Raw genomic sequence first — 24,785 nt, forward strand, 5'->3', positions numbered from 1 at the left:
TAGCCCGTCCATGACTTGTCGTGTTGCATGTTGTTGCAGCGCTCAACAGAAGCGTCAAGGCAGCTGCCGCCAGAGAAAACCAAGTTTCAGACGAGCTCCGTCGACCTTCAAGTAAGTTATTAGATAAACACCTCCTCTCTCCCTCCCTCCCCCCTCCCCCCTCCTGCTCCTGCTCCTGCTCCTGCTCCTCCTCTTCCTGCACCTTTTCCTCTCAAACTTGCTTGTCTTCTCGTTCACTTCTGCATCGTCGTGATCATCAATGCAGGATGACCTCCTCTTCCGCATCCGATCATCCTCCTCTGTCTCGAGCAGGAAGTTTCGCTACAAGAACGAAGTCAAATTTCTCAGCTTTGCCAAGCAACAAGTGAAGAAGAAACGAGATGATGATGATGATGATGATGATAAGGAGGAGGAGAAGGTATTTATTATCAGAAGACAGAGAAGTAGAGACATCATGTACTATAGAAGAGGATTCGGTCGGCAAGGAGGGGTAGAGGAGAGGAGGGAGGAACACAAGAAATGTTCGCTGTCACTCATGAATTTCAGTGTGTTCTCAATGAAGCAATAAGACAGAGGAAGGCAGCAGCTGCCTTGACGCTTTTGTTGAGCGCTGCAACAACATGCAACACAACAAGTCTTGGAATTCTTGATGATTCTGACTTCACGCAATCGGAGGTTTTCTCTGAAATCTGCATGAAAACGTCAAGACAGGCGTCAGATCAAACTTCAAGTCTCACGGATTTCTCCCCATATCAACGACGTACTTCTCTGCATATTTCGTGATCGGGTTGCTCTTCAAACCATATTGCTTTCTATCTGCCAGGATAACATCAGAATAACGTTCAACTGTCCATGTAACTCATAACATATCAATATCAGCAACATCAGCAGCTACAACTTCCACATCAACAACAGCAACTCCTCTACCTACAGCAACAAACTCTCTGCACTCTCGCGTTCTCTCACTCACCTTTGAACTGATGGGCATACTCTTGCGTCAACCTGCAACAACGGCGCTATCAACATGTCTGCAACGAAGTAACTTCACCCACCATCCTATCTCCTGCTGAGTTGTCATGGGCTCGTCATACTTCTGTTTCGGTGTCTTGTGTTGCTCTTCAAGTGTGGAGTTCAGCTGAGTGACAACCAATGGATCGAAATGTTTGATCTCCAACCCCAGCTGTCCAGCAACATCTCATCTTACTTCCTTTTCAAAAACAACACACCTCTCTTCGTCATAATCATCATCATCATCATCTCCATCATCATCTCCATCATCGTCATCGTCATGCATCTCCTCATCGTCCTCGTTTAACAACAACAGCACACTTGTCTGACCTTCTTCGCTATCTCTGCCGGCATTTCTCCTCCTCGGACGTGACAGGGTTTCGGGGCTATAGTATTCATGCTCTGCGAACCATCATCAATGCGAAATCAGCACAGGGCGCAGCATACTTTAGGGACCAGCATGAACTCTTCTCTCAGACGAAACGCCTTCCTCTCCTTCTGCAAAGACTCCACAAACACAGCATTCTGTGCCACCACGTTGTTCTTGTCCATCTGCAGCATGCCAAGTCAGGCGGCGCAGTAAGGAACGATGCGGCATCCTCGTCTGTTCCTTCAACAAGCCTATCAACTGATGATCTACCCTTGCAGGCTCAGTCGGACGGTATGGGCTTGTCTCAGAAGTTTGTCGACCACTCAGAGTCTACCTCACATCCTCGTCCTCCTCCACCAACACTCTCGCATTCGCTCGCTTGCCCACGGTCACCTTGACCTGCCGTTGAACCGTTGATAGCAGGGTCCACGTTCGGAAGTTCCTCCTTTGCCCTTATTTTTAAGCTGTTCTGCTTATTTTAAGGGGGTTGTTCTATACATGGTCTTTTTCTCTTTGATGACTAATAATTTTCCATAGAAACAAAAGGTACTACACACTACCCCACCCCTTCTAAATCAGTCATAACACACCCACCTAGCTCTAGAGCAACTGGCCCCTACCCACCTGTCCTTATCTATTCTTATATGAGTTCTGTACCCCTTCAAATCACCCCTCTGGACTACTTCAATTGAAGCAGCAATACCACCCTACCGGTATAAAATTTATGTCCCCCACCGCTATGTGCATTTCGACATGACCCCACCTCCTTGGCAACCTTTGCGCCTCCACGACCTACCCCCTCTTCTTGACCACCCTTCAGTTGAATGGGACCACCGGGTACTCGACGAACATTTCACGGGTCATCATTCCACCCAAGGACCCCCTTCTCCGACCGTTACAATGACCCAACCAACAAATGTGCAGTCCCAAAATACCATGACCGGTGGTATTTACTACCCCAGCATTTTGTAGCAAATTCAGCTCTACAGTACCCCTTCGTGGAGCAATCAGAATGGTGGTGACCCGCCCTTTTACTACCCCCGTACCTAGCCTATCTCCGTAAAACGAGGGGGTGGATAGATCATGGATCCATGATATTGGTGAACGTTCGTAATGGTGCAGGAACAAGAGCGGGAGAGTTGGAGAGGGAGGAGAGACAAGGGCAGATCATGGCAGAGTAGAGGAATATTGACAGTGAGGAAGGAGGTATAGATAGAGACGGAGTGAGGGGGAGGAAGGGTTGTCAGTGATGAAGGGCGTAGAAAGAGGAGAACAGAAAGTCGTATGAGGAGAAGGGGAGAGAGGGCAGGAAGACAGAGGTTGTGATACAGGGAGGGAAGAGACCAGAAATCTGCCGTGGATGTCTATGATGTAGGCTATATGGTGGCCTGGATGATTAGCACTCTCTGCGTCTTTCGACGAGGAACGGCCTGTGGTAGTGAAAGACTAATCATCTGCAACGACACAACGCACGGTAGCAAGGAAGTTTATGACATGTTGAGGAGACACTAAGACGCCAATCTCGTGCCTTTTCGAGATCTGTTTTGCACATTAATTCGAAATAGATGCCGTTCAGGGATGGAGGGCAGGTTGTGTGGAGACATTTACAACAAGATTGGTGAACAGGAGAAATGGTGTAGAATTCTCTCAAACTCCAACAGACTTGAAGAGACAGGCTAGTAAAGGATGATGCAGGAGTTCCGTATCAGCATAGTCAGATATGCTTAACCTGCAGGACATTGTAGGGTCGTGTTGATGACGCCGCTTCACTGGATCCTTGGCGCCATCGGGACGGCTGTAACCGAATGAGGCAGTCACGTTATGATTTGATGGTGTGCATGATGAAATTTAGAGCGGTCAAATGAGGAACGGAAGAGAGGATGGAGGTGGGTTGTCAAGGGAAGGAGAGGGCAAGAACGACCATGGCAGGGAAAAATGCGCTTTGTTGAACCAGTCTTTAACAGGGACAAGCCTGCTGCATGGTATTGATCAACTGTTTGCAGGAAGCTTCAAGACATGACAGTGTCAACTGATGTGAGCGAATCATAGTCTTCAACCGAACTTCGTCATTTTTTAACGCTCAACGTCATGAGGTTTGCTGGGTTGTTGTAGGCTGAGAGTGACTGACCTTTGCCTTGATCTAGTTGTATATCTTGGCTGAAGCCAACGAGCAAGAAAAAGAGCAAGGATCATCAACAGGCAGCTCAGAGCGTGTCTGATACTCCGTTGGACATACCCGGCGGATTGGCAGGTGTTTTATTTCTTTTGCCGTCATTATCCTGAGGGAAAAATTCATTCTGAGTTTCTCATCCATCAGGTATCCGACAGCGAATGGCTGAGATGGGCCATTTCATGAATCATGCTTCACCTGTTGGAGATGTAGTGCCTTTGCAGCTTCCTTTACATCCCAGTCTTCTAAACTTATCTATTTCTCTTCTCGCTATCCTCCCCCTTTGTGCAGGACAATGGCTCTCAAAGAAGTCATTCACAGCCTAACTCGGTCAACGGGAAGAAAAGTAACGGCGAATCTGCCGCAGTGAATGGTTGTTACTCCCCTCCCCGACCCTGCCGTTCCTTCTCTTTCTCCTCCCCCCTAGCATATTCATCCTCCTCCTCCTCCTCCTCCTCCTCCTTCTCTTCATCCCCTTCCTTCTCTTCCTTTCATTTCATTCCCCGTTCTGCACATCAGCACGATTCTTTCTCCATTTCCATCCTATGGGATCTGACAAGAAACGAAGGTACGGGTCAAAACAGTTACAGCTCTACAAACCCGAACTTGAGAAGATCCCCGCGGAACGGAGGCAGCATGGCGGTCAGCCTTGAGGGTGTCCCTTGTGTCTTGTTGAGATTCGTGATTGAGCAGGAGGAGAAAGACAGTTGGTCGGGAGGAAACGATAAGCACGTTACCATCTCCGCCGACTTCTGCACAGAGGATGGGCGTGCTGTGAAACCGGCAACTAGTTTTGCTTCTCTTGCTTCAGACGCAAGTCAGGTGGGAAGCAGCACGAGAGAAGAGGAGAGTGAGAGATAGGGCAGGAGGCGGAAAAGGGAGGGAGGGAGGGAGGGAGGGAAAGGGCAGGAGGTGGATGGGAGGGGGACGGGAGCGAGAAGGTAGAGGGGGGGGGGCTCTTCTATCTCCGTGCTCTATATCTACCTCTCCTCTTCTTCCTCCTGACCTTAAGTAAGGGGGGAGGGGGGCGGGGGGCATTGGTGCACGGAGGATGAGAGATGGAAAATACTGCCTTGGCATCCCGTGATGATGGGCGGCAGGACAAGTTCCTCCGTCAACCTGCCCGTCAAACTTCTCCTGAGCGAGAGTCAGTCGATTGGAAATCCACCAAACCTCCGATCCCGACGCCTGCCAGAAGGTTAGATTGATATGAGCGAGCGAGGTTTGAGAAAGCTTACGTTGTGCGGAATTTGTCTCCTCGTACGTTACAGCATCTCAGCTGAGGTATTTGACTCTCCACGCTGCTCCTTCCTTGTCCCCCTCCTCTTTCTTCTGTCCCCTTTTCTTTCTCCTCGTCGTTTACCCAGGAGTATCAGGAGGACAAAGATTTCGCGGGGATGGATCAAGCAATCAACACGTTCATGGAGAAGAAGCGCGAGGAAGAGCAGAAGAAAGGTCAGCTACCTCTTTTTCCTCTATCCAACATTGTCTTACGTCGTCACCGCCACCACCACCAACCTCTCCTGTTCCCTCTCCCTCTCTCCCTCCCTCTCCCTCTCCCTCTCCCTCTTCAGCTTCCTCTTCATTGTCCCTTGCCCCGTCTGCTCCCTTTCTGCCATCCTCTTCTGACGCTTCTCCCCGTCTCCTCTCTATTCGATTCTTAAAACTGCCTCCCAGAGCGCGCGGCTAGGAAGAGGGCCATGTTCCTGGCGTCGATGGATCGCAGCGATGACTCGAGCTTCTCGCAGTCTCAGGCAGGAGACGAGCCGAGGCCGGTTGCAAATGGAGGTCAGCAGGACGAGCGGACCAGCAAGTCAGGAACTCCGATCCCCCCCACCTTTCCTACTAGCGATCAACTCAGAATGAGATCAGGAGCAGCTGTGGCGATCAACCAGCCTCCTCCTCCTCCTGCGCAAGCTCCACCTTCCGCGTTCTATGCGCCATCCTCTCCTCGTCATCCTGAACCTCCGGTATCTCCTCCCATCTCCTTGGCCCAGCATCCTTCCCCTCACCGACCCTCTCCCCCCCCTCCTGCCCTGGACACCATGTTTCGCTCAGAACTCAACGCGAGCGAGACATTCTCCCCCACCGTTTTCCGCCTACCTCGTGCACATGAGCGCGAAGCCAGCATGGCAGGTGACGCGTACCGCCGACCGCACAGCGGGGAAGACAGGGGAGGTTCAGAGGCTGACAACAGCTTGAGGACGAGGACAGGATACTCCAACCCGCTTCTCCATCCCCATTCCATCCTTTCCCAGCAGTCAAGCAGCGAGCTGAGCGCCCCGTCGGACCTTCAGAGGCAGTTACAGGTACAGCAGTGAAGAAAAGAGGAGGGGGAGGAGACCCGAGCTGATGATGGGTCTCTCGTGCAGGACCTTCGCAGGATGCAGAGCGAGATTGAGACGTTCTCCACTCCTCGTCGTGCCTCGGATTACTCCATGGTTCCTTGCCCTCTCCTCCTCTTGCCACATCCGCTCCTCTCCTTTTCCTGCTCCCTTCGTTCCTCTGCCCCTTCCCCCACTCCCTTCTCTCATCTTATGGACTGTCTTCAGAATTCCCCGTCTTCTTCCTTTACGCCTTACACCCCGAAGTTGTCCGTGCCTCCGGTTTGCTTCTCAAATTTTGTTTGTTCTGCTCCTCAACTTGAGTTTCCAGCTCGCAAGGCAAGCCAGTCCCAACGACTCTTCCTTTCAGGACAGCATCCCTGCCAAGATGGCTGGTATTTTGCACTTTTGCCTTCCTCCTCATTTCTCTGTCCTCTCCCTCACATCTCTTCACCTCACCGTCGCCTCCCACTTTCATCCTGCCTCGATCCTCCTCATGCCTTGGCAGCCTTCAAACGACAACATCCGAATGGCTCCTTTCATCAGTGGCTCCTCCGCCTTACCCCTGAGGACATAACAAGGTGGGAAGGAGCAGGAGCAGGAGCAGGAGCAGGAGCAGGAGCAGGAGCAGGAGCAGACTCTTGACTAATTTTACCAGGGCCATCTCGACATCCAACGGAGGAACAGGAATCTGGCGGCAAATGTGGGATCGGTACGTCATCGTTCGATACTCCTCGACCCCTCCCCCCCACCCCCCTCCCCCCATATTGCTCCTCCTCTTCCTCGTCTTCGTTCTGATCCACAAGTGACCCTCCCCCCTCCCACCCCCCACCCCTCTTCTTCTTGCTCCTCGTCGTTGTGACCTGCCCCCGCAGCATTTCGCCCTACGACAATCAGCCTCACCCCGAGCTCGCTCCGTCGCCTCCTCCTCCCCATCAGCGGCAACTCTCACCCTACCATCACATGCATCTCGATTCCTCCCTTTACAGCAGAATCCCGCAAGGCAACCAGCAAGACTCTTCCCATCGCCTGCTCAACACAGTACGTCTTGCACCTCTCCTCCCTCCCCTTCCATGCACCGCTCAATCCCCTCGTCCCTCCCTTGTATCTCCTCATTGCTTCCTCCCCCCCACGCTCCTTCGCTCTCCCATCCGTCTCCTGTTCCTCCCTTGTGCTTCTTGAGCCTCACGCTACACAGGCTGACGTCTCCCCTTCCTTCGCCGACTCCTCCTACCACAGAAACGTTCAGCACTCTCCTCCTCTCCGGCAAGTCTTCACGTCGGAGCCGCGGCAGCAGCTCGGCTCTTCTCACTACTACAACAAAGAGGCTGCTGCTGCAGGGTCTTACAGTCTCAGAGAACCCTCTCCTGCCTACCAGCGCCAGCTCAGCCCCTCCTCCCTCTCTCCCCCAGCTCAGCTGCTGGGACCCGACAGGAGCGGGTTTGTCAGCTTCCGGGCCATGAACTTGCTGGGCCCGACTGAACGTCGAGCTGAAGGCGACTCGCATTTAGTTTGCGGGGTACGATGGAGCTGACGGCTACCGTGCAGGTAGGAAATGGCAGTATCCAGCTTCCCCCCAGCTAGACTTGAACTCGACATCCTCGGTAAGTCCCTTCCGCTGCCTTAGGGCTCTCGGGTCAACTTCATTCCCTCCTCCGTCCTATCCTCCCTCCTCTCTTCAAGCTCTCACAAGTTCCCGCCAGAACTTCGAACGGCGGGCGCTGCACTTTGCGGGCTCGCAGGTCTGAGGCCTTTCCACTTGTACAGAGAAGTTCAAGGAACATCTCTCCTCCCTCGTTAACAAGCAAAGACTCGGGGATCACTAGGGGACAGAAAATGTCCTCGGCCCTTGAAAGCTTGAGAATTTAAAGCTAAAGAGATTTCAAATATTCACATCCTCGTGCGCCTGCTCCCTCCTGCCCTCGTGTTGTCCTTCAGGCTGCTGGCTTGTTCGCTGCAACAGCCGATCAACACAATCACAGAGAAGTGAGGAAGGAGGAGAAGGGAAGGAGGGCAAGGAACGTAGATCACGATACAAGAGTCGTGCGCCAAATATCAGCAGGGACGGCATGGAAACGCAGGAGGGATATCACTGAGGTTTACAGTTGAGGAGGAGGGGGAGAGGAAGAGCAATGCAAACATTTCCTGACCTCGTTCTCTGATCCACTTGAAGTATTTCTCGTCGTACCAGGTGTGACCCTGCATGTCCATCTGCCACATGATGTAAGAGGGCAGCGCACAGTGGCTCCGCGACTCACAATCTTCCTGCTCAGCTGGGTAGCCTGGACGGTCTCGTTGGAGACGTGGCATGCGAGGAGGAGGTAGTTGCGGGGGATAACTTTCCATGCAAACCTCATGAACAGCCCAGAGTAGATGCACATCGCCACTTGCCTGCAGCGAGAGAGACACGAAGAAAGAATGTAAGACGATTATCAGTCACAGCAGTCACCATCCTCACATGTTCTCTGAAATGATGTCTGGGGTCTTTGTCAAGTCCGCAATTCCCTGGAGAGAGGTGAAGTGAATGAGAGCGGCAGCAGGAGTAAGTCTCTTACTGCAACCACAAATCCCCAGTTCGCAACGGGGCCCCAGAAATGTGTTGTCCTTGGCCCAGTGGGAGAGTTGAACCAAGCCATGAAGCGAGACGACATGCTGGAAGCAAGAACGAGTCATGATTAGCACACGTTTGCAAGATGGAAGAGAGAATATTGGATGTCATGAGGAAGGCTATGAAAACATTGCAAGGCGATCTACTCTGAACTCAGGTACTTGTCCATGGGTTTCATTCCAGGTTCTTCCTTTGCTTCCCCCCAGCAAACGTCTTCGCCCCTTCTGCAGCCACTGTCGCAATGCATCTTCTCTTGCTGATCTCGAATACAACCCCCTTGATTTTCACTCGTCACGATCCTTTCTAATCCCCTTGGGATGTCTGGAAAGCATTGAAATCAAATTCCAGCTGTATCGGCAGCTGGTTTTCAACCGCTCTTCGATGCTGCTCCTCTCTTGTTCTGGCCCCTCAATTTGAAGATCTTGAGTTCTTTCTCTGGCGAGCATTCCCCCATCAAACGACATACAACCCATCTCAGTAGCTTTCATCCTTCAGGTCTGCTGTGCTAGTTCCTAACCATCTTCAAACAGACATATCATCCTCCTCTTCTAGTCTGTCAGCCTCTCCTGCACCTTCTCCCGCATTGGCTGCTGCCCCTGTTCCCCGCCCCTCGCGTCCTCGTCATTCTGCTTTCATGACCGGCTGGGATCTGCATTATACCCCACCTTTCCACCCCCACCCACCCTTTATGTGAATCTTCACCCCACCTACTCCCAAAATTTTTCCATTTCCTTTTTTACACCCCTCTGTCTGATAATCAATTACCTACCCTTGTCACCTATTCGAAATAACCCCACCCTACAAATATCTCCCAATATCCCTCCACCCCCACCCCACATATCTCACAACCTGGTACGTCTCCCCTCTATACCCCTTGTACCCCTCTTGCAAGACGATACTACCACCCCTCCTCATCTCTCCCACACATACCCCTTGCATCAGATTGCTCGGGCTTCGACGGTGGGGTACATTACCCTACCCTATCTATATCAGATATTCTTCCCTATAAAGAACCGGTTATTCCCCAGTCGTCATTGGTATCACCCCCACCCCCTTCTCTCTCCACTACCCTGTGTCAGCCAGTCAGCACGGTACGGCCCGTCCGGCGGCGACACCCGGCCGCCCCAGTGTCGCCGGCCGGACCCGGTGACGCCCCGCCGCCGGGCACAACGGAGTCAGTCAGCCGGTTTTCTCACTGCCCGGCCCGGACCCGGCCGGGCCGCGGCGCAGTGACGGACCGTAACCTAGTCTTTCCTCGACTATCCTGATTGTCCTCGTACTGAGTCTTTACTGAAAGGCGAGGCCACTGGGCCTCACCGGGCCCGGATACCGGCTTTACCGTACTAGTGACGGTAGTACGGCGCCGGGGCGGTCCCGGCCGGACTGAGTCCCGGCCCGCTGGTGACTCCGGGCGGCCCGGCGCCGGCCCGTGACGGGAGTCCGGCGGAGCACTGGCAACTTGTGCAACTTCCGTTTGTTACACTTGTACTGTGCCAAAGTCACGCAGAAATCATGGCATATCAACCTTAGTTGTAACAAGACAGGCAAGCCTGTTTTGCTCAAGACCGAGTTTAATGCACACGAAAACTTGAAACCAATACCGTTCACTATCAGTGATGCAAGGATGTGACTCAAGCATCCAGACATGAGGGGACCTTAGCAAGACGGCTAGGAAGGCCCCCTGCTTCATCTCTGCGCTACATTGCTGCCTTGAAACTCGTAAGAGTTGTCTTGGTTTACGGGAGAGTTTTTGTTAACTCGGCACTATCTGACTGGCACGGCACATCAAGTGCAAATCACAGACTCTTTGGGCCACTGCAAAGGACTTTAAAGGTGCGTCATGCATAGTGTTCTTGAGCGCTGACATGCCTTGGATCATCTTTGATCCTGATTGGAGCCGTTGCTGGAAGTACAACTGTAATCCTCAAAACGATTCTTGTCCTGATCAACTTCTCAACGCAGGCAAGACAAATGTGCGTTATGCGAATTATACCCACTTTGACTCCTCTGTAATGAAGCTCATACTGAGCCTGAAGAATTGAAGGGGAAAATCACATTCTTCGAGTGGTTTATCATTTAATCCTTAAGCTTTTGCAAGACCTCTTTCAATCGGTCATCGCCGCTACTTGCTTTTACTATCTCCTGGACATTGATCTGGAACGAGGCATTCGTGTGATCTGAAAGTCTCCTACCAAGACATTTCGGCAAACCACTCCCGTCTCGGCAAGACACAAACGAGCCAACATCAGGATTTTGACGGAAACTGAGTGGCTGGGCGCCAAAGAAATGTTCGAAATCCACTTGGCTGAGACTGCTCAATGATTGGGACTTCAGACTCAAATCCTTTGCCTGGATGTCTTGCTCTGTGGTACGAGACTCTCCCAAGCAGCTTTTTCTTCTCCTCCCGAGCTGCTGCCACGATGAGGAATCAACCACAGTAGGTTGAGTTGCAGCTTTGTCCTCGTTGTTGTTGCCGCACCACTGATTCGTTTCTTTTGGATCGTTTTGGAAGAACGACAAAACATTCCCTGTTAGGATTTTGCTTTTCCAAGATGACATGGCGATTGCTTCAGGTTTCCAGCTTCAAACACTCTAAGCTTCTCTCCCGGTCCCCTTTGTGTTGTTCAGAAAGTCGCAATTCTTTGTTCAGGACCTTGAGTTTAGCTTCGACCGGAGAGACCAGCAACAGGCAGGCAGAGCTCTTCGCTGCTTTCTGCTCGATATTTGACGTCCTTTACCCTCAGTCGTGACGATCGCAACCTTGTCCCCTTCTCTTGCCCTTCCAGTCTCTCCCCCACGCGCGATTGCCGCAGAGGCGTCCTGTCTGTTTTTTATTATAATGGCGTGCGGAAAACCACCCCTCCAAACAAGTACCCCCACCCACTCTTCTGCTGGTCAAGTCAGTCTAAATAAGGGGTGAATTTGGTAATCCTCGGTACCCCCTATCACCTACCAAGTCCACTTAGACTTTGTGAATATCAAGACCACCCCCACCTATCCACCGCTTGCACGGAAATGCGGGGGTGATGGTCCTTAAAATTACTACACACGTCCGTATCAAGCTCGTCATCAGTTCTGTAGTAAAAGTGTCAGCAGAACAAAAAGGTGTTCGTACACATGTATCACGATTCTGTAGTAAGTTTGATCTGACTCATATCTCCCACGCACAAGGCACATCTCCTGAGCCGTGAGGATGGAGCACGTCTCATCGAGCTTAGTGCTGTGAAAGATGATGCGTAAAAGCAGGGCATCGAATCCTGGACCTCTCAAAGATACTTTCACTATGGCTATGTGATCACTATGACCTTATCTCAATGCGTAGACGAGAAGTGCCGTGCTTCTTGCTGGCGGCAGCAGATTTGAGTTCGAGACATCATCTTAGAGCAAAGGTTTGTTTGCAAAAGCTCGAAGGGACCAGACTAGATATTATCTGTCTCTTGGCAAGCCGAAGAACATGTGGGGCGTGGGCTGGGCTGGGCTATTGCTTTGATCTTACCATTGACTCGCTTCCGTCCATAAAAAACGTGCAAAAAGCTCTTCGTTTATTTTAGCATCTGAAACAAGGTTGCTGCACCCACCCACCCCCCTCCCTCCCCCCTCCCCCACAATCTGAGTATACATCAGCGTGCTTCTTCCATTTTCAAAGTTTTCAGCGATTGTGATAGACTGCCTTCAAAGCATTTGTGAAAAGGATTCTAAATCTGTATATTGCCAAGTCTGATCATCACAGTCTGTGTGTATTGCATGGCAGCATGGCATCAGGAGATAAGAAGTCACAGTAGCATCATTTGCCTGTGTCAAATTGGATGATCGTGGGATCCACACTTGCTAGTTTTGGGTGGCAGGTTGTAGAAAATTCCGCTGTTGTTGAAAATGGCATGACATCTATGTTCCCTGCTACCTGCAGAACACCGTGGTATGCGATATGAGATAGGTCTGATTGTATCACACCCTTGTATCACAAAAAAAGATAAGTGTCAGATTGCATCACCGGGAAGTGCACTACAACACGATGACTCGAGCTCCGCTTGCAGGGCATAACATCGTGGAATATTGCAATTGCATAACCTGGCAACACTGTCAGAGCCCTAGGGAAGCTAGCACTGTGACAACTTCTCTAGCGAAGCTAGCACAACTAACTCACTCCCCTCAGCCTGGTGCCACGTTGCGGTTGATGCCAATGTATTTTAACAGCGGTCATACCAGCGAAGCTTTGAGCGCTCACCACCGAACGATCCGATCACACATCAAGCATGCCAATAGCACAGTGAGTCAGTGTTTGTTAGTGTTCCTTGAGAGTCTTGATATGCGATAACGTGACGTCGAGAGCGGTCTTGATACGCTATCAACTTCCGGCAGTTCGTTGATTTACAACGTGACGTGCAAGTTCCGTGGAAGGTCTTGATACCTTGATACACTTCTTACACTACTAGTAAAGAGTTGAGTAAAGGTAAAAGTTGACTTGATATGACTTCATTTAGAACTGCATTTTAAACGGTTCCGGCCCGGAGGTTCGGCGCCGGGCCGGATTTGGTGGCACCATCACTCAGATCACGAACCGGAGAGGGGTTGCTGCCCTTCAATGCTGCTGGACATGTCGGCATGAAGTTGGCGCTCCTGTCCCTCGGTAAGCTGACGGACGAGCGCGTCCTGTCGCCCTGTTATGTTCCATGCTCCTTCCTGATCGTCTTGTCCTCTTCCTCCTCGCAAGATCATCGTCCTTCCTCCTCCAGCCAGCGATTCTCAAACTGCATCAATGCAGGAGTTTTCTTGGGGCTGTATTTCGTCTTACAGGCGCATAAAGAAAAGCTGAGATGGCCGGTAATCGGTGCAAGGAAAATCTGATTCACTCATTATGGTGCAGAGTATTTTACGATTGGTCGTGAAGAAGAGACCTGAAGCCGATGGAGAGGTTGCATGCAGGCTTCTTGCTATACTGCATGCAGTTCTGGTTTGCATCTTGTCAGCGCTCTCCAACCTTGTCATCGGGCCATGGGCATACTCTGCTGTTGGGGAAGTGAATACCGCATTTCAGAAGTTCGTGCTGTCGGTAAGCCGACGAGACTTGCAATCGATCCCAGTGACGTGGGATAGGTTTCACTTGGGTATTTCCTGTTTGACTTCCTTTGGTGCCTCTTGTCTGGAGGAGAGACATGTACTGAAGCTACCATCTCTCCTCTCACGTTGATGTAGTGTGATTTGTCTGAGCCAGGGCTCATGATCGGGCATCACGGCGCATCTATCTTCTGCTGCCTCCTCTCCCTCATGACAAACGTCTCAGGATCCGAGGTGGTTGGGTGCCTCTTCGGGGCGGAAGTGAGCAACCCGTTCCTACAAGCCCGATGGTTCATGCTGGAAGCCGGGTTGAGGGAGACCAGGGCTTGCCGGATCATCGAAGTGACCTTCGCGCTCGTCTTTCTCTCCTGCAGGTCCATCCCTTCCTCCCCCTTACGATGCGTTGAAAAGTGAGTCGTCTCGTAGGGTTTTCTGGGCTCCGACTTTGCTCTGGGTTGTTGTGGCGTCGCCCAAACCCCCGCAGACAATCAAGGTCGGTGCAGTCTTGCTCCAAATCATCAGGTGCAAACCGTTGGCTGCGGTCGCAGGGCCCGGCGGCGCTCACTTTGCCTTCAGCTGGACATGGTCATTCTTCGTCGCCAAAAAACTCTTCGCCGCTTTCAAACGTGAGCTCTTGTCCTTTCGATTACAAGTTTTCCGTTCCGCCTGTTGGTTGACAGCCCTGGCAGATCTACGGCAAAACGACAATCAAGAATCGAAATTGCAGAAGACGGAATGAAAGATCAGCCTGTCGCTCTCAGGAATGAAAGATCAGCCTGTCGCTCTCAGTTTCAGGCTTGCCGCAGCGAGTCACGCGACCCGGCACACGGTGCCGCGCCGGACTGGCAACTCAGTTCGGCGCCCGGCAGCCTCGGTCGCCGTCGGAACCGTACGGTCACTGCCAGTCCGACGGTGTGGCCGGGCTCAGCGCCGGTCCGGTTACCACCCGGTGACGGCGCCGAGTCACCCGGTCACGCCGCCGCGCCACGCCCGGCCCCGGCGGCAGCCGCCACGCCGGGTCCGCCGCGGATCGCCGCCCTGGTGGCAGGCCCGGGCCGCGCCGCGGGCCCGGGCCCGGCCCGGCGGCCCAGTGGCCCGGCGTCCGCCGTTCTCCGAGACGCCGGGCCACTGGGCGGTACGGTCCCGGTCCGGGACCGTACCGCCGGCCGCCGCACGCTGCCGGCCGCGTACGGTAGGCCCCGGAAGCCTTCAAGCCCAGCCGCCGAGCCGGGCCTGGCACCTCGACTGTCCGATCGGACTGTCACAACTTGGCCCGGCCGCGCCCGGAGTGACTGACAGTGAGTCGCCGAGAGTCGGAGTCCAGCTGTGAACCGTTCGGCCCGTGACCGCCGTTCAACGAACGGCCCGGGGCCCCGAGCGGAAGTGACGCCGACTGCCACCCCGGAGTCTTCCGAAGTTCGCTTTACTCAAAGTGAAGTTAAAAATCAGTACGAGGACAATCAGGAGAGTCGGAGTCAGTATGATGAAAGTGTCGGACGGTCAACGGGCCGGCGGGCCGGGCCGGGCGGCCCCCGCCGGACTTGAGTCGTCCTGACTCTTTAACTTAAAACTTTGAGTAGCATCTAAAGGGGAGAGCAAATGTGTACAAGGGCGGTGGTGCAAGCGGCCGCGATGATGGCGGTGGTGATGGGGAGCGGGACGAGGGGAGGGCAGAGTTGTCAGCCATCACATCTGAGAGCGACTCCTTGCTTCCTTCAGAGCTCCCTCCCTCTGCATCTTGGAGGAAGAGGAAGCAAGACGTTCGAGCTCCCTTCCAGCAGGAGATATTCTTGGTCGCTTTCTCAAGGAGCAGGGTTGGGCAGGAGGGGCAGGATCCAAGGGCCGACGATGCAGCTCGATGTTTCTTCGACGCTCTTTTCCATCGAGCAGACCATGACGTCGGTGGTTTCAAACGAGCTCACACACATCTCCCCCACCTCCACCTTTGTCATGCTCCTCGCTGGAATCCTGACGTCCCTCACCCCCTGCGCGCTCTCCACTCTCCCTTTCATCGTTGGGTACATCGGCGGAGTAGACGAGCGGCGATCTCCTATCGTGCCATCAGCCGCCTTCTCTCTCGGTTTCGCCACCTCCCTGTGCATGCTGGGGCTGGGCGCTGCCCTTTTTGGGAGCGTGTACGGAGCGACGTCGTCGGGTCCACTGCAAGAGACGTTCGCCATAGTCTCGTCGGCTCTCTTCGTCGTCATGGGACTTGCTCTCCTCGACATCTTGCCTCTCCCTTCCTTGATCTCGGCTCCGAAGATAGATGAGACATCGCGGGACAACCCAGCGCAGGCAGTGGTACGAGCATACATCTTCGGGATATCTGTTGCCTTCGTCTCCTCGCCCTGCGCAACTCCCGTGCTGGCCTCTCTCCTTACCTTCATAGCGAACAACAAGACCGACCCGTCAGTCGGAGCTGTCTTGCTCCTTGCCTACAGCATCGGATACACTTCACCAGTGTTTGCTGCTGGTGAAAACAACAGCATTGTTGCCCTTCCTTCAGTTCTGCTGAGCTGCCTTCAGGTCTCACGACGCAGTTCATGAAGTCGCTCGTTGGCATGAAGGTAAGATGGCAGGTAGGAGAGCAGCGGGCGTGATCTTGTGTCTTCAGGCGAATTTTCGTTGGTTCACTCCGCTCAGTGGAAGGTTGGCAGTTTTCTTGTTCAAATCTGGTGCATGTTCTGACATGTTTGGTGATGTAGCATGTTGATTGCGTATGGAACATATGAAGCTGTGAACAGAATCTTTCCCGCGTGAACAGAATCAGGTTTAAGGGATAGCCCAAACAGTTGGAACAAAACAACGCCAAGTTATCTTGTACAAATAATAACGAGATTGGAATGAGGGGAGGGATGGGCAAGGCGAGATAGATCAGTTGTCTTGAGTTTTGTCCGTGAAGTCTCTGGTGATATCCTGTGCCATCAACAGTCAAGAACGATCTTCGCTCCTTTCAACCACAACACGACAAGAGGAGCCCAAATTGACATGTAGACAAGTTTCAGAGTAAAAATTTCACCTCAAGAGGAGTAGCTGCTGATCTCTTGGCAATGTCAGCCCAGGACAGCTGCGGGTAGTCAGTCAACAAAGACAATGGAGTATCGAAGGATGAGAGGGCGTGGGATGCTTGCAAGGAAGTAAGGGCGGTGGCCAAGGAAGGAGTGAGAGGGGGGAGGGGAGGGGAGGGCGGAGGTGGGAGAAACGGAAGGCAAATCGGGACAGGGAGAAGCACAGCATAGAGGGTGAGGAAGGTAAAGAGAGGAGATCAGAGAGGATCCTCCTGACTTACGGGTGCTGGTTTCCTCTCGCTCTCTGGGTCGGGGGCTTCGTGTCTCCAACCTCCTCGCCCTCGGACGACCCTCCCAGCCCTCCGTGGTCTTCTAACATTCGTAAATCGAGACCCGCCATGCTCTGAGTGATGGTCTGTCGTCTCCTGGGATCCTCGTCGGCCTCCCCTCCTAACGTAGTCTCCTCTGCGAGCTTCTCCTCTCTCGTGCCATGCTTCCTGATGATCGCCAATTGCTCCAGCAGGAAAGGCGGAAGGGGGATTGGAGGACTCTTGATCTGCGAAGGAGCCTGAAACACAAAGTCAGATCAACTCATCTATCTGTGAGTTGAAGACGAAAACAATGACAAACACAAGAATTGGGTACACTAGGCGTTATGATAATAATTAGACTATCTGAATGGAAAAGCAGAGCACGCATTGCACAATTCCACCTGGCCTGGGCATTGAAACGTCGACTGAGCTCGTTTCATTCAGATTCGTCTGCGCGTCTTCTTGTACAACTTTCGGTGGCCTCGGAGGGCGTGGCAAAGGTTTTATGAAACCTTCTTTGATCAGTCCCTGCGCTTTCCGTCAGCTACAGTCGCGCTGCCATTCTTTCGTCACAGTCCGCAGCATCGGGTTGACATGGTGCTGATTCTCCTCCAGCCACTCGATCAACTCGGGAGGAAACTCTTCTTTCTTCATCGGAACAAATTCTGCCAGCAAGAAAATGTCAAGAGTGTAATAAACTTGCTTCAAGTCAAACCTTCAATGTCGCCTTCCAACCAATCTTGCCAGTCGTTGACGATGTAGTTCAGTGCAGCGGGGAGCCCCCGAAGTTCCACCGTGTCATAATCTTCACCAGAAATGTTCTGTTTCAACCAACATCAGTTGCGGGAGCCTTCATGGCTGAGCAATCTGGAAGCAAGGTTTCTGCATAATGTTGCAACAACTTACCGATTCTCGCAGGACCACTTCTTCTGAGGAGAGCTCGGATGTGAGCGAGTCTTCTTCAATGAAGCTCGCTGAAGGTGAAAACAACAAGTCATAACTCGGCAACAGAGCGGATTACTGCTACATGCTGGAGGAGGAAGGACCCGGCTATAACGAGTCTCCTCATCCATGTCTTGTGTGTTGTTTGCCCATGTTTCATACTCATTGTCGTTCTGTGAGACGCAAGAAATCATTGAAGTCATGAAAGAGAACTTGATCTTGATGATAACACCAAGATTCGATAAGAAAGAAAGGCACAGGAGACTATCACAAAGGAAAACAGGTCAAACAAGCACAAATAAGCAGAAAGCAAATGCATCCAACTCTGATTCACACAATACAGTTACCTCTCCATCTTTCGTTGCATCCTGATTCACTGCAATCCCATATTCTTCTGCATCAAAGACTGGAATGGGCTTCCCAAACTTGATCTGATTCTCTTTCAACTGATCCCACTCTTGAAGTTCTTCGTCCTCTAGCGCCCCGAACTGAAGATTCCATGTCAGCTCATGCGCTCAACGATGTTAACATGTACTGATTCGTTTGCTCCCGATCCAGATTCGAAGAAAGGGCAAAGTTCTCTCTGAGTGTTGAAGTTCCTCCCCCTGTTCCGACGAGTGATCTGTGATACAAAGAGTCAGGCGGTCGTCACAAAAATGATCAAGAGTTTCATGTTATCAGCATCCCGCCGATGATTCGCATGGAGATCACTCTTTCATCGATGACTTACTTCTTGATCCGTCATGAAGATATTCTCGTCATGCTCTGGTACGTGCTCCTCGTGTGCGGCTGTAGAGAGGGAGTATCGTCGGGGAAAACACAAGTTATCAGAAAGGTTAACTGCAAACTTTCAGCATTTTCACCTTGAGTTCTCATGGGAATCATGTACTGGATCGCAGGATCATCTTCACATCTCATTTCTCTCTTCGATGTTTCTGTCTGCTGCCTCTCCGCGCCATCCCCCGCCTCTGGCTCATGCGCACCACCATAGAGGCGCAACGCTAGGCCGCGACCATACCTGCATCCCTGCCTCCGCGATGAGTCGCAGGTGGTATGAGGTATCCCGACATCGTTCAGTGCAGTCTGATCTACATCTGATCTCCTTCCTTGATGCGGGGTTGGCGCGGAACATTCTAGTTTGGGATGATGCAGCCAAGAATCTCGTGCGACCGGTTGGACCAGGGAATTTAGCAGAGCACAAGGGGGGCCAGAGGAGGAGGAGGAGGAGGCAGTGAAGAGAAGAATAGTCAGTAGGCGGCTCAGCCGCATGGCCGAAAGGCTGGCCGATAGCTGCTGGAAAAGGGAGCGGAGATTCGGGGAAAAGGCGGCGCAGGGAGGGCAGGGGACGGGGAGGCTCTAGGGGTCCATTCTCGGGGAACAAAGGGGGTAGGGGGGTGTCGCTCTGAGGCGATTACGGCGATTTAGGAGTCCTGGTGGCATCGGGACGATCGGGGGGAGAAGGGAAGGAGAGGAGAGGAGAGGAGAGGAGAGGAGAGGAGAGGAGAGGAGAGGAGAGGAGAGGAGAGGAGAGGAGAGGAGAGGAGAGGAGAGGAGAGGAGATGGGGGAGGGAGGGAGGAAGTGGAGGAGGAGGTAGATGACTGCCAGATGCTACACTACCGGGATCCCCGACGATCACAGGGGATGGAGATAGAGTTGCTCTATGAATCGCAATAATACGCTCTTGCTCCTGCTCGGCATTCTTAGTGTTTCGCCATGGTTGCAACTTTGGAGCCTTCCCAGGGACGGGCGTCGAGTGTCTTCGAGATCTTTCCGGTATGATGAGTTCGATGCTTCGAGCTGCTCATGGTTGCTCTTGTCGCATCAGAGATAATAGCGACAACAGTACCTTGCAGCGTTTTGTCAGCCATCTCCAGAGGTTGTTTTGCTGTTCCCGTTCGTTCCAGCTGAAGCCTCCACAGCATCGAGGATGAGCTGAATAGGATCAGATCGCACGAGCTGAAAGACTGGAAGCGCAACGAAAACGTGTCTGTGGGGGTAGAGGAGACAGCAGACAGTCACCTGGTCAGGGTACACGACTCTTGCTTGCCCCAACTCAGAGCCGTCTCATCTCGCCCGCAGGTGATCTCACTGCAGCTTGGGGGCAACCCAGGCATCATGCAGGTCTAGAGCTGGAAGTTTCCTGATCTTGTTGGAAGTGAGAATGTACCAAAGGTTTCCTTGCCCCTCCTGTCGAACTCGACATACCATCTTGAGTTGCAAGGGTGCGCGCTTCCGTCTGGTCAAGACTTCAAGGTGTCTGCTGCCCGAGCCCACAAGGTTCGCTCATGCTCCCGCAGGTCTGTCCTTTCGTGGATGCAGTACATGAGAAGAGGAGAGCGTCGATGGTGTTGTGGAGGTGCAGGAAGGGACTTGTGACAGACGACGAATGGGAGCGGAATGGAGTGCCGTGCTCTGAAGCCAGCACGCATTCCAGCAGCGATCGTAAGAGCAGGTGAGGAAGATAAGAAGTTGATTAGATGAAACTTGACGATGGTAAGTGACGTGTAGAGTCTGATGTCAGGTTTACCATGAGGCTCAAGTTTCGTACCTTCAGCAACTCAGCGGAATACAGGTATGCAAGCTAGAGGGACGAGGGATGTGGTCATGATGGGGAGTGCCACAGGGCAGGTTTACTGTTCGTCAATGCAAGTGCTGGAAACACTTTCTACGTCTCCCGGTTCTGTTTGGCTCCATCTTCGCCCCTTTCACAGTATCACGGTTACCGCTGCTAGTAGGATATTCCCAGAGCAAGTAAAAAGCAGTCGTCGCTTACAAAAACGGCGAAGACGCGGTGGGGAGAGGGTGGTAACAGGGGCAGGAGGGGGTGGTAACGGCTGCAGGAAGACGAGAGCCGCTATCACTAACACTGCAACATATGGAGGCTGACGTTGCCCGGCAGCCTCAGGACCCCGTCGTTGGGAAATTCAGCAGCTGAACTGTTCAATGACGGCAGGCTGTGCGGGTTGACGACGGTCATGTAAGGGATATTGAGATGCTGCGACTCAACATCGCCGTGGATCTTCTGCTCTTGATGCAGAAATTGGCGAGTGAAGCCGGGCGGACAGTCGTTGGTAGAAGTTTCGTCCGCAGGAAGTTCCATACCCTTCTCCAGAAAGCTCGCTGCTTGCTCCTCCTTCCCTTCCTCCGCCTGCGGCTTCCCATTGCCCTGGAAAGATCTGGCAGCAATGGCAGGAGCATGCACCTGCTTTGGTAGGGGGAGCTGGAAGGAAAGTCGATTTTCCTGGAAGCTGCTCTCTGCCACGGTTGCTCGCGGCCCCCTGGAACCGTGGTGGTGATGAGGCGCAGAGTGCTGGACGATGTTGCCGGAGGTGGCTCGATGGATAGGATTGCTATGACCGTTCACCTGTATCGTGTTTGAGTGCCGATAGCAAGACAAAAAGTCGAATCACATATGCAGGCTGCATCTGAATGACGGACACCGCTGATGCTCGTCTCAGCTCCTAGCACATATCATGTTAGGCAAGGAGTTGCGTGCAACAATGTCAAATTGCTCACCACGATCTCAAAGTCTTTGGCTGCCAGCTTGATCTGGAACTCCTCCCGCTCCTTCCTCAGCATGTCGATTGCAGTCTCTTTGTCGATCTTCAGAAGAGAGGAGAGTCAAGTGGAAACCTTACGGTATCGCATCCGATACCTTGAGGATCTCAATCGCATCGCGGAGCCTTGCATTCTTCTTCTTTTCTTCCTCGAGTTCCATGTTCAGGAGGTAGGAATCTTTATGTAGCACTTCACGCCCAGCTGAAGATCTCAAGTCATCGATGCAACATCATAGTAGAATCGAAACGATGGGCAGTGAAAGAGCAACAGGTGGAAGGTACATGGTTGATATACCTAGGTTGGCCCGCAGAAGGTTGAGCTCCTTCATCATCGCCTCCATCTTCTCCTCTGCCTCCGCTTTCTCCTTCTCTGCAACTTTCTGCAGTTGCTGTGCAGCCCTGCCACCCATCTCATCAGAGACGATTCGACCTGAGCGAAGGAGGACGACACCTCAGCTGTAACTCCATCTTCTCAACAGTGCTCGCAGGGTAGCTTGGTGTCTGGTAGGGATCATGCTTCGAAGCATCAGCTGCCAAGAACTCGTAATCTTCCACGTTTGGGTTGTTGAGAATGTCTTCGATCTGAGGCCACACGTCATGCTCTTCCTCGTGCTTCATCGCACCCTTCTGCCGCTGCTCTCCTCTCTCCATCCGAGGGATGTAAATGTTGGTGTCATGCCCATCATGTCGATGGTTCCCGTGCATTTCGCTGCCTTGCAAGGCAGGCGATGCCTTCCTCTCTGCCCTCTTGGGCGATGCTCGCCTCTTCCCCTCTGGCACAGCTCCTGCGGCCGCTCGCAGCCTCCCGCCTCCAGGCGCATGCTCGACCTCCGCTGCTGCTCCTGAAGCTACGTTGTTGTTCTGTGTTAGAGCACTGGGAGGTGAGGTCGAGGGGAGACCTGCGTATCCTCCCCCTTCGCCTCCGACCTCAGCGACGGCCTTCCTTCCATGCGCTCCTTGCGCTTTCACCTCTTTGATCATTGAAGAAGCCACCGACGGTTTCGCTTGAAAGGCGAGTCAAAGAAAAACGTCCGAGGCTGTCAACGACTCACTGCCAATCTACCGGGCCGGCCGAAGTCCGGGCCCGCAGCCGCCGGGCTCCTACTTAGGCGGCTAGGAAAATCCGGGCCCGGCGCGGCGGGACCGGCGGCCGGGGCGGCCCGGGCCGGCGGGCGCCCGTCGCGGCCCGGTTGGTCGGAACCCGGCCCAGCGGACCTACCAAGTTGACTGGAAGGAACTTAATTGGAGGAGGCGGGAAAATACAGTATGGCGGCGCTCGACCGTCAATCACCGTCGCGGGGAACCATCGGAACGCGGCGCGGGCGAGCGTAGGACAGAGCAGGAGCACAAGATAGCAGGAAACTTGAAAGAGGTCCTCTCCCTCCTTAGTAGAAGATGAGATGCTCGGTGAACATTATAGATGTTCGACCGCGCCGCTAGGGAAAGAGGATGATGTTGAGGTGGGTGCGGAGGAGGATAGAATTGATCAAAGTGTGTGGAGTGATTCAGATCAGTCAGGGCAGCAGGAAGGCCTGGATAGTCTCTTGTACCAGCTTGTCAACAGAGTCCTGAAGAAAGGGAGTCCAATGCTAGACAGCGCTCAAACAAGATACGTCTGTTCTTAGAGTTGGGCGGAACATTTCATGTCTTGTTTTGACTCTCTCTTTTTCTGCAAGTTGAGCTCTGCGCAAATCAGAAGGATTGGACAATGATTGGAGTGTAGATGTCAAACAAGTCTCAAGAAGTTTGCATATACAACTTGAAGCCATGCACCCCTTCTCTCCCCTCATGGAAGGCGGCGATGATACCATCAGACTCATGAGCATGCTCCGATCCATGAAGCGCTCAAATGAAAACTCTCGCAAGTCTGATAGCAGAGGATCTGTCCAGACCTCAGGAAAAGACCAATGGAACCATCTCCTGCAATGTGAGGTCTTCTGCAGCGTCTCTGCTTGTCCGGATGCAGATCTTGTTGGTACCAACGTAGTCTATATATCGGTCAATGACTACACAAAGAGGAGTCCTGATGAAGATCCAAAGGTAGATATCATCCAAATACTCATCTGATCTTATCTCTTATCTGATACATGATTGTATTGCTCGAAGGTCTTCATTGGAAATTCAGTTTACTCGGTTTGTTATCACGCTGGTGTTCAGCTTGGATGTGTTGCCCTGGAACAAGTCCAGAGGATCAATGAAAAGCTGTCACTCAATGATACAGTGCGATTACGAATGGTGCACAGTAAATCGTACTTTGTATGAATTCCTTGACTAGATAATATTTCACTGATCCCTCATGGCAGCCTGTCTGTTCTGAGATATTTGTAGAGGTCAGCGCGATCCAAGAAGATGGTTACCATGTGAACACAGCTCGAATCGAGTATGACGAATTGACCAATCAGATGTAAGTTGTCCCCCAGATTTGTTTGTGACAAAACTAAATGGAATGCAAAGAATGGATACTTTCTGTGGACAAGTTTTCCACCAAGGACAGAGCGCTTTGATAATTAGCGATGATATGAGGTTTGGACTTGTTTGGATTCGCATGTGGATATTGAACGAAAACGTTTGCTTGCAGCTTGAAGATGAAAGTAAACAGTTTTTCGACAAATTTTGAAGATTTGATTCTTTCTTTTTGCCTTGGGAAACACAAACGATTGGGAGTTGGTAGTTTTGCGCTTCTTGTGAGGTAGATGTTTTCTCACCAACTCATCTCACAGATTCTTGGCTGCAAGCTCTTGATAATCACATTGTACAGTATATTGCTCAGCTTTTGATCAGGGACGCTTTCTTCTTTCCACAATACGTGATTCTTGATCGGTCGACCATCTTAAACATTGAGCTTCGAACAGACTTTACTTTCCTCAATAGTATAAGCAAGGAGCTTAGCGATGAAAGGTTTTTCTCATACAATTCGCATGAGCAGAGCACATTTGAAATGCAAATGATAGAGGACAGTTGTCAATTTTTGAACGAGGAAGGCTTTTCTACTGTTGAGGTTAACAATGAGGCAAGATTTGAAAATTGCCTTGGCTTGCTGGTGGTCTCTAAGACCAAGCAAAGGAAGAGTGCAATGTTCTGGCGGTGGAAACTTCTGTGTAAAGAAAGTAGGAGGCAAGGAAAAGATTTCGTTATCGCCCGTTTGTACCTTCGACGAGGGAACATGCGACGAAAGATCATTTTCTTCTCAAGATGGGCGTCGTGGATTGCAGTTTTACAGAAGACTCAAAGTATGCTGTATAAGAGCTATTTCTACAGACTGAGAGAGATCCTTGTGCGATGGGAGCAATTCGTTCTGTTTGTGAAAATGAAGCTTTGTTTCGACATGAAATGTCGGTCGAGGAGAACCGTGAGGATGCTCATCGTGGTCCTCGTGGCATTCAAAGAGCACAAGATTCAAGCACGGAATGTCTCGCACAAGTGGGAGATGC

The 24,785-nt window shown here is 52.2% G+C and overlaps 8 protein-coding genes across 8 annotated transcripts; 3 read left to right on the forward strand and 5 right to left on the reverse strand.

Annotated features, from left to right (window-relative positions):
• Positions 1–661: 661 nt before the first annotated feature.
• On the reverse strand, positions 662–1,560 carry GUITHDRAFT_105873 (hypothetical protein; the record flags this gene model as incomplete). Its single annotated transcript, XM_005835192.1, has 6 exons — positions 662–689; positions 738–816; positions 971–1,002; positions 1,053–1,135; positions 1,339–1,410; positions 1,456–1,560. The coding sequence occupies 6 exons, from the start codon at positions 1,558–1,560 to the stop codon at positions 662–664; spliced, it is 399 nt and encodes a 132-aa protein (XP_005835249.1).
• A 6,163-nt stretch (positions 1,561–7,723) lies between these two features.
• Positions 7,724–8,526, reverse strand: GUITHDRAFT_86074 (hypothetical protein; the record flags this gene model as incomplete). Its single annotated transcript, XM_005835193.1, has 5 exons — positions 7,724–7,826; positions 8,023–8,083; positions 8,131–8,263; positions 8,331–8,377; positions 8,428–8,526. The coding sequence occupies 5 exons, from the start codon at positions 8,521–8,523 to the stop codon at positions 7,807–7,809; spliced, it is 357 nt and encodes a 118-aa protein (XP_005835250.1). The 3' UTR covers positions 7,724–7,806.
• A 2,030-nt stretch (positions 8,527–10,556) lies between these two features.
• GUITHDRAFT_105875 (hypothetical protein) lies at positions 10,557–11,039 on the reverse strand (the record flags this gene model as incomplete). Its single annotated transcript, XM_005835194.1, has 1 exon — positions 10,557–11,039. The coding sequence occupies one exon, from the start codon at positions 11,037–11,039 to the stop codon at positions 10,557–10,559; it is 483 nt and encodes a 160-aa protein (XP_005835251.1).
• A 2,043-nt stretch (positions 11,040–13,082) lies between these two features.
• Positions 13,083–14,274, forward strand: GUITHDRAFT_136789 (hypothetical protein; the record flags this gene model as incomplete). Its single annotated transcript, XM_005835195.1, has 7 exons — positions 13,083–13,107; positions 13,243–13,301; positions 13,345–13,530; positions 13,674–13,909; positions 13,962–14,057; positions 14,112–14,161; positions 14,225–14,274. 7 exons carry the CDS (start codon positions 13,083–13,085, stop codon positions 14,272–14,274), a joined length of 702 nt encoding a protein of 233 aa, XP_005835252.1.
• Positions 14,275–15,383: 1,109 nt separating this feature from the next.
• Positions 15,384–16,295, forward strand: GUITHDRAFT_105877 (hypothetical protein; the record flags this gene model as incomplete). The annotated part of the gene is made up of 4 exons (XM_005835196.1): positions 15,384–16,008; positions 16,062–16,102; positions 16,150–16,184; positions 16,241–16,295. The coding sequence occupies 4 exons, from the start codon at positions 15,384–15,386 to the stop codon at positions 16,293–16,295; spliced, it is 756 nt and encodes a 251-aa protein (XP_005835253.1).
• Positions 16,296–16,409: 114 nt separating this feature from the next.
• On the reverse strand, positions 16,410–18,714 carry GUITHDRAFT_105878 (hypothetical protein; the record flags this gene model as incomplete). Its single annotated transcript, XM_005835197.1, has 12 exons — positions 16,410–16,451; positions 16,555–16,602; positions 16,875–17,111; positions 17,239–17,382; positions 17,428–17,519; positions 17,570–17,675; positions 17,761–17,828; positions 17,882–17,969; positions 18,144–18,284; positions 18,332–18,418; positions 18,527–18,585; positions 18,660–18,714. 12 exons carry the CDS (start codon positions 18,712–18,714, stop codon positions 16,410–16,412), a joined length of 1,167 nt encoding a protein of 388 aa, XP_005835254.1.
• A 796-nt stretch (positions 18,715–19,510) lies between these two features.
• GUITHDRAFT_105879 (hypothetical protein) lies at positions 19,511–20,529 on the forward strand (the record flags this gene model as incomplete). Its single annotated transcript, XM_005835198.1, has 7 exons — positions 19,511–19,570; positions 19,651–19,673; positions 19,717–19,819; positions 19,877–19,918; positions 20,095–20,249; positions 20,319–20,369; positions 20,421–20,529. The coding sequence occupies 7 exons, from the start codon at positions 19,511–19,513 to the stop codon at positions 20,527–20,529; spliced, it is 543 nt and encodes a 180-aa protein (XP_005835255.1).
• Positions 20,530–20,657: 128 nt separating this feature from the next.
• Positions 20,658–22,335, reverse strand: GUITHDRAFT_105880 (hypothetical protein; the record flags this gene model as incomplete). The annotated part of the gene is made up of 6 exons (XM_005835199.1): positions 20,658–21,161; positions 21,208–21,258; positions 21,314–21,400; positions 21,453–21,556; positions 21,650–21,753; positions 21,806–22,335. 6 exons carry the CDS (start codon positions 22,333–22,335, stop codon positions 20,658–20,660), a joined length of 1,380 nt encoding a protein of 459 aa, XP_005835256.1.
• Between the last annotated feature and the right edge of the window lie 2,450 nt (positions 22,336–24,785).

Source organism: Guillardia theta, assembly GCF_000315625.1.
Source record: "Guillardia theta CCMP2712 unplaced genomic scaffold GUITHscaffold_22, whole genome shotgun sequence".
Lineage (NCBI taxonomy): Eukaryota > Cryptophyceae > Pyrenomonadales > Geminigeraceae > Guillardia > Guillardia theta.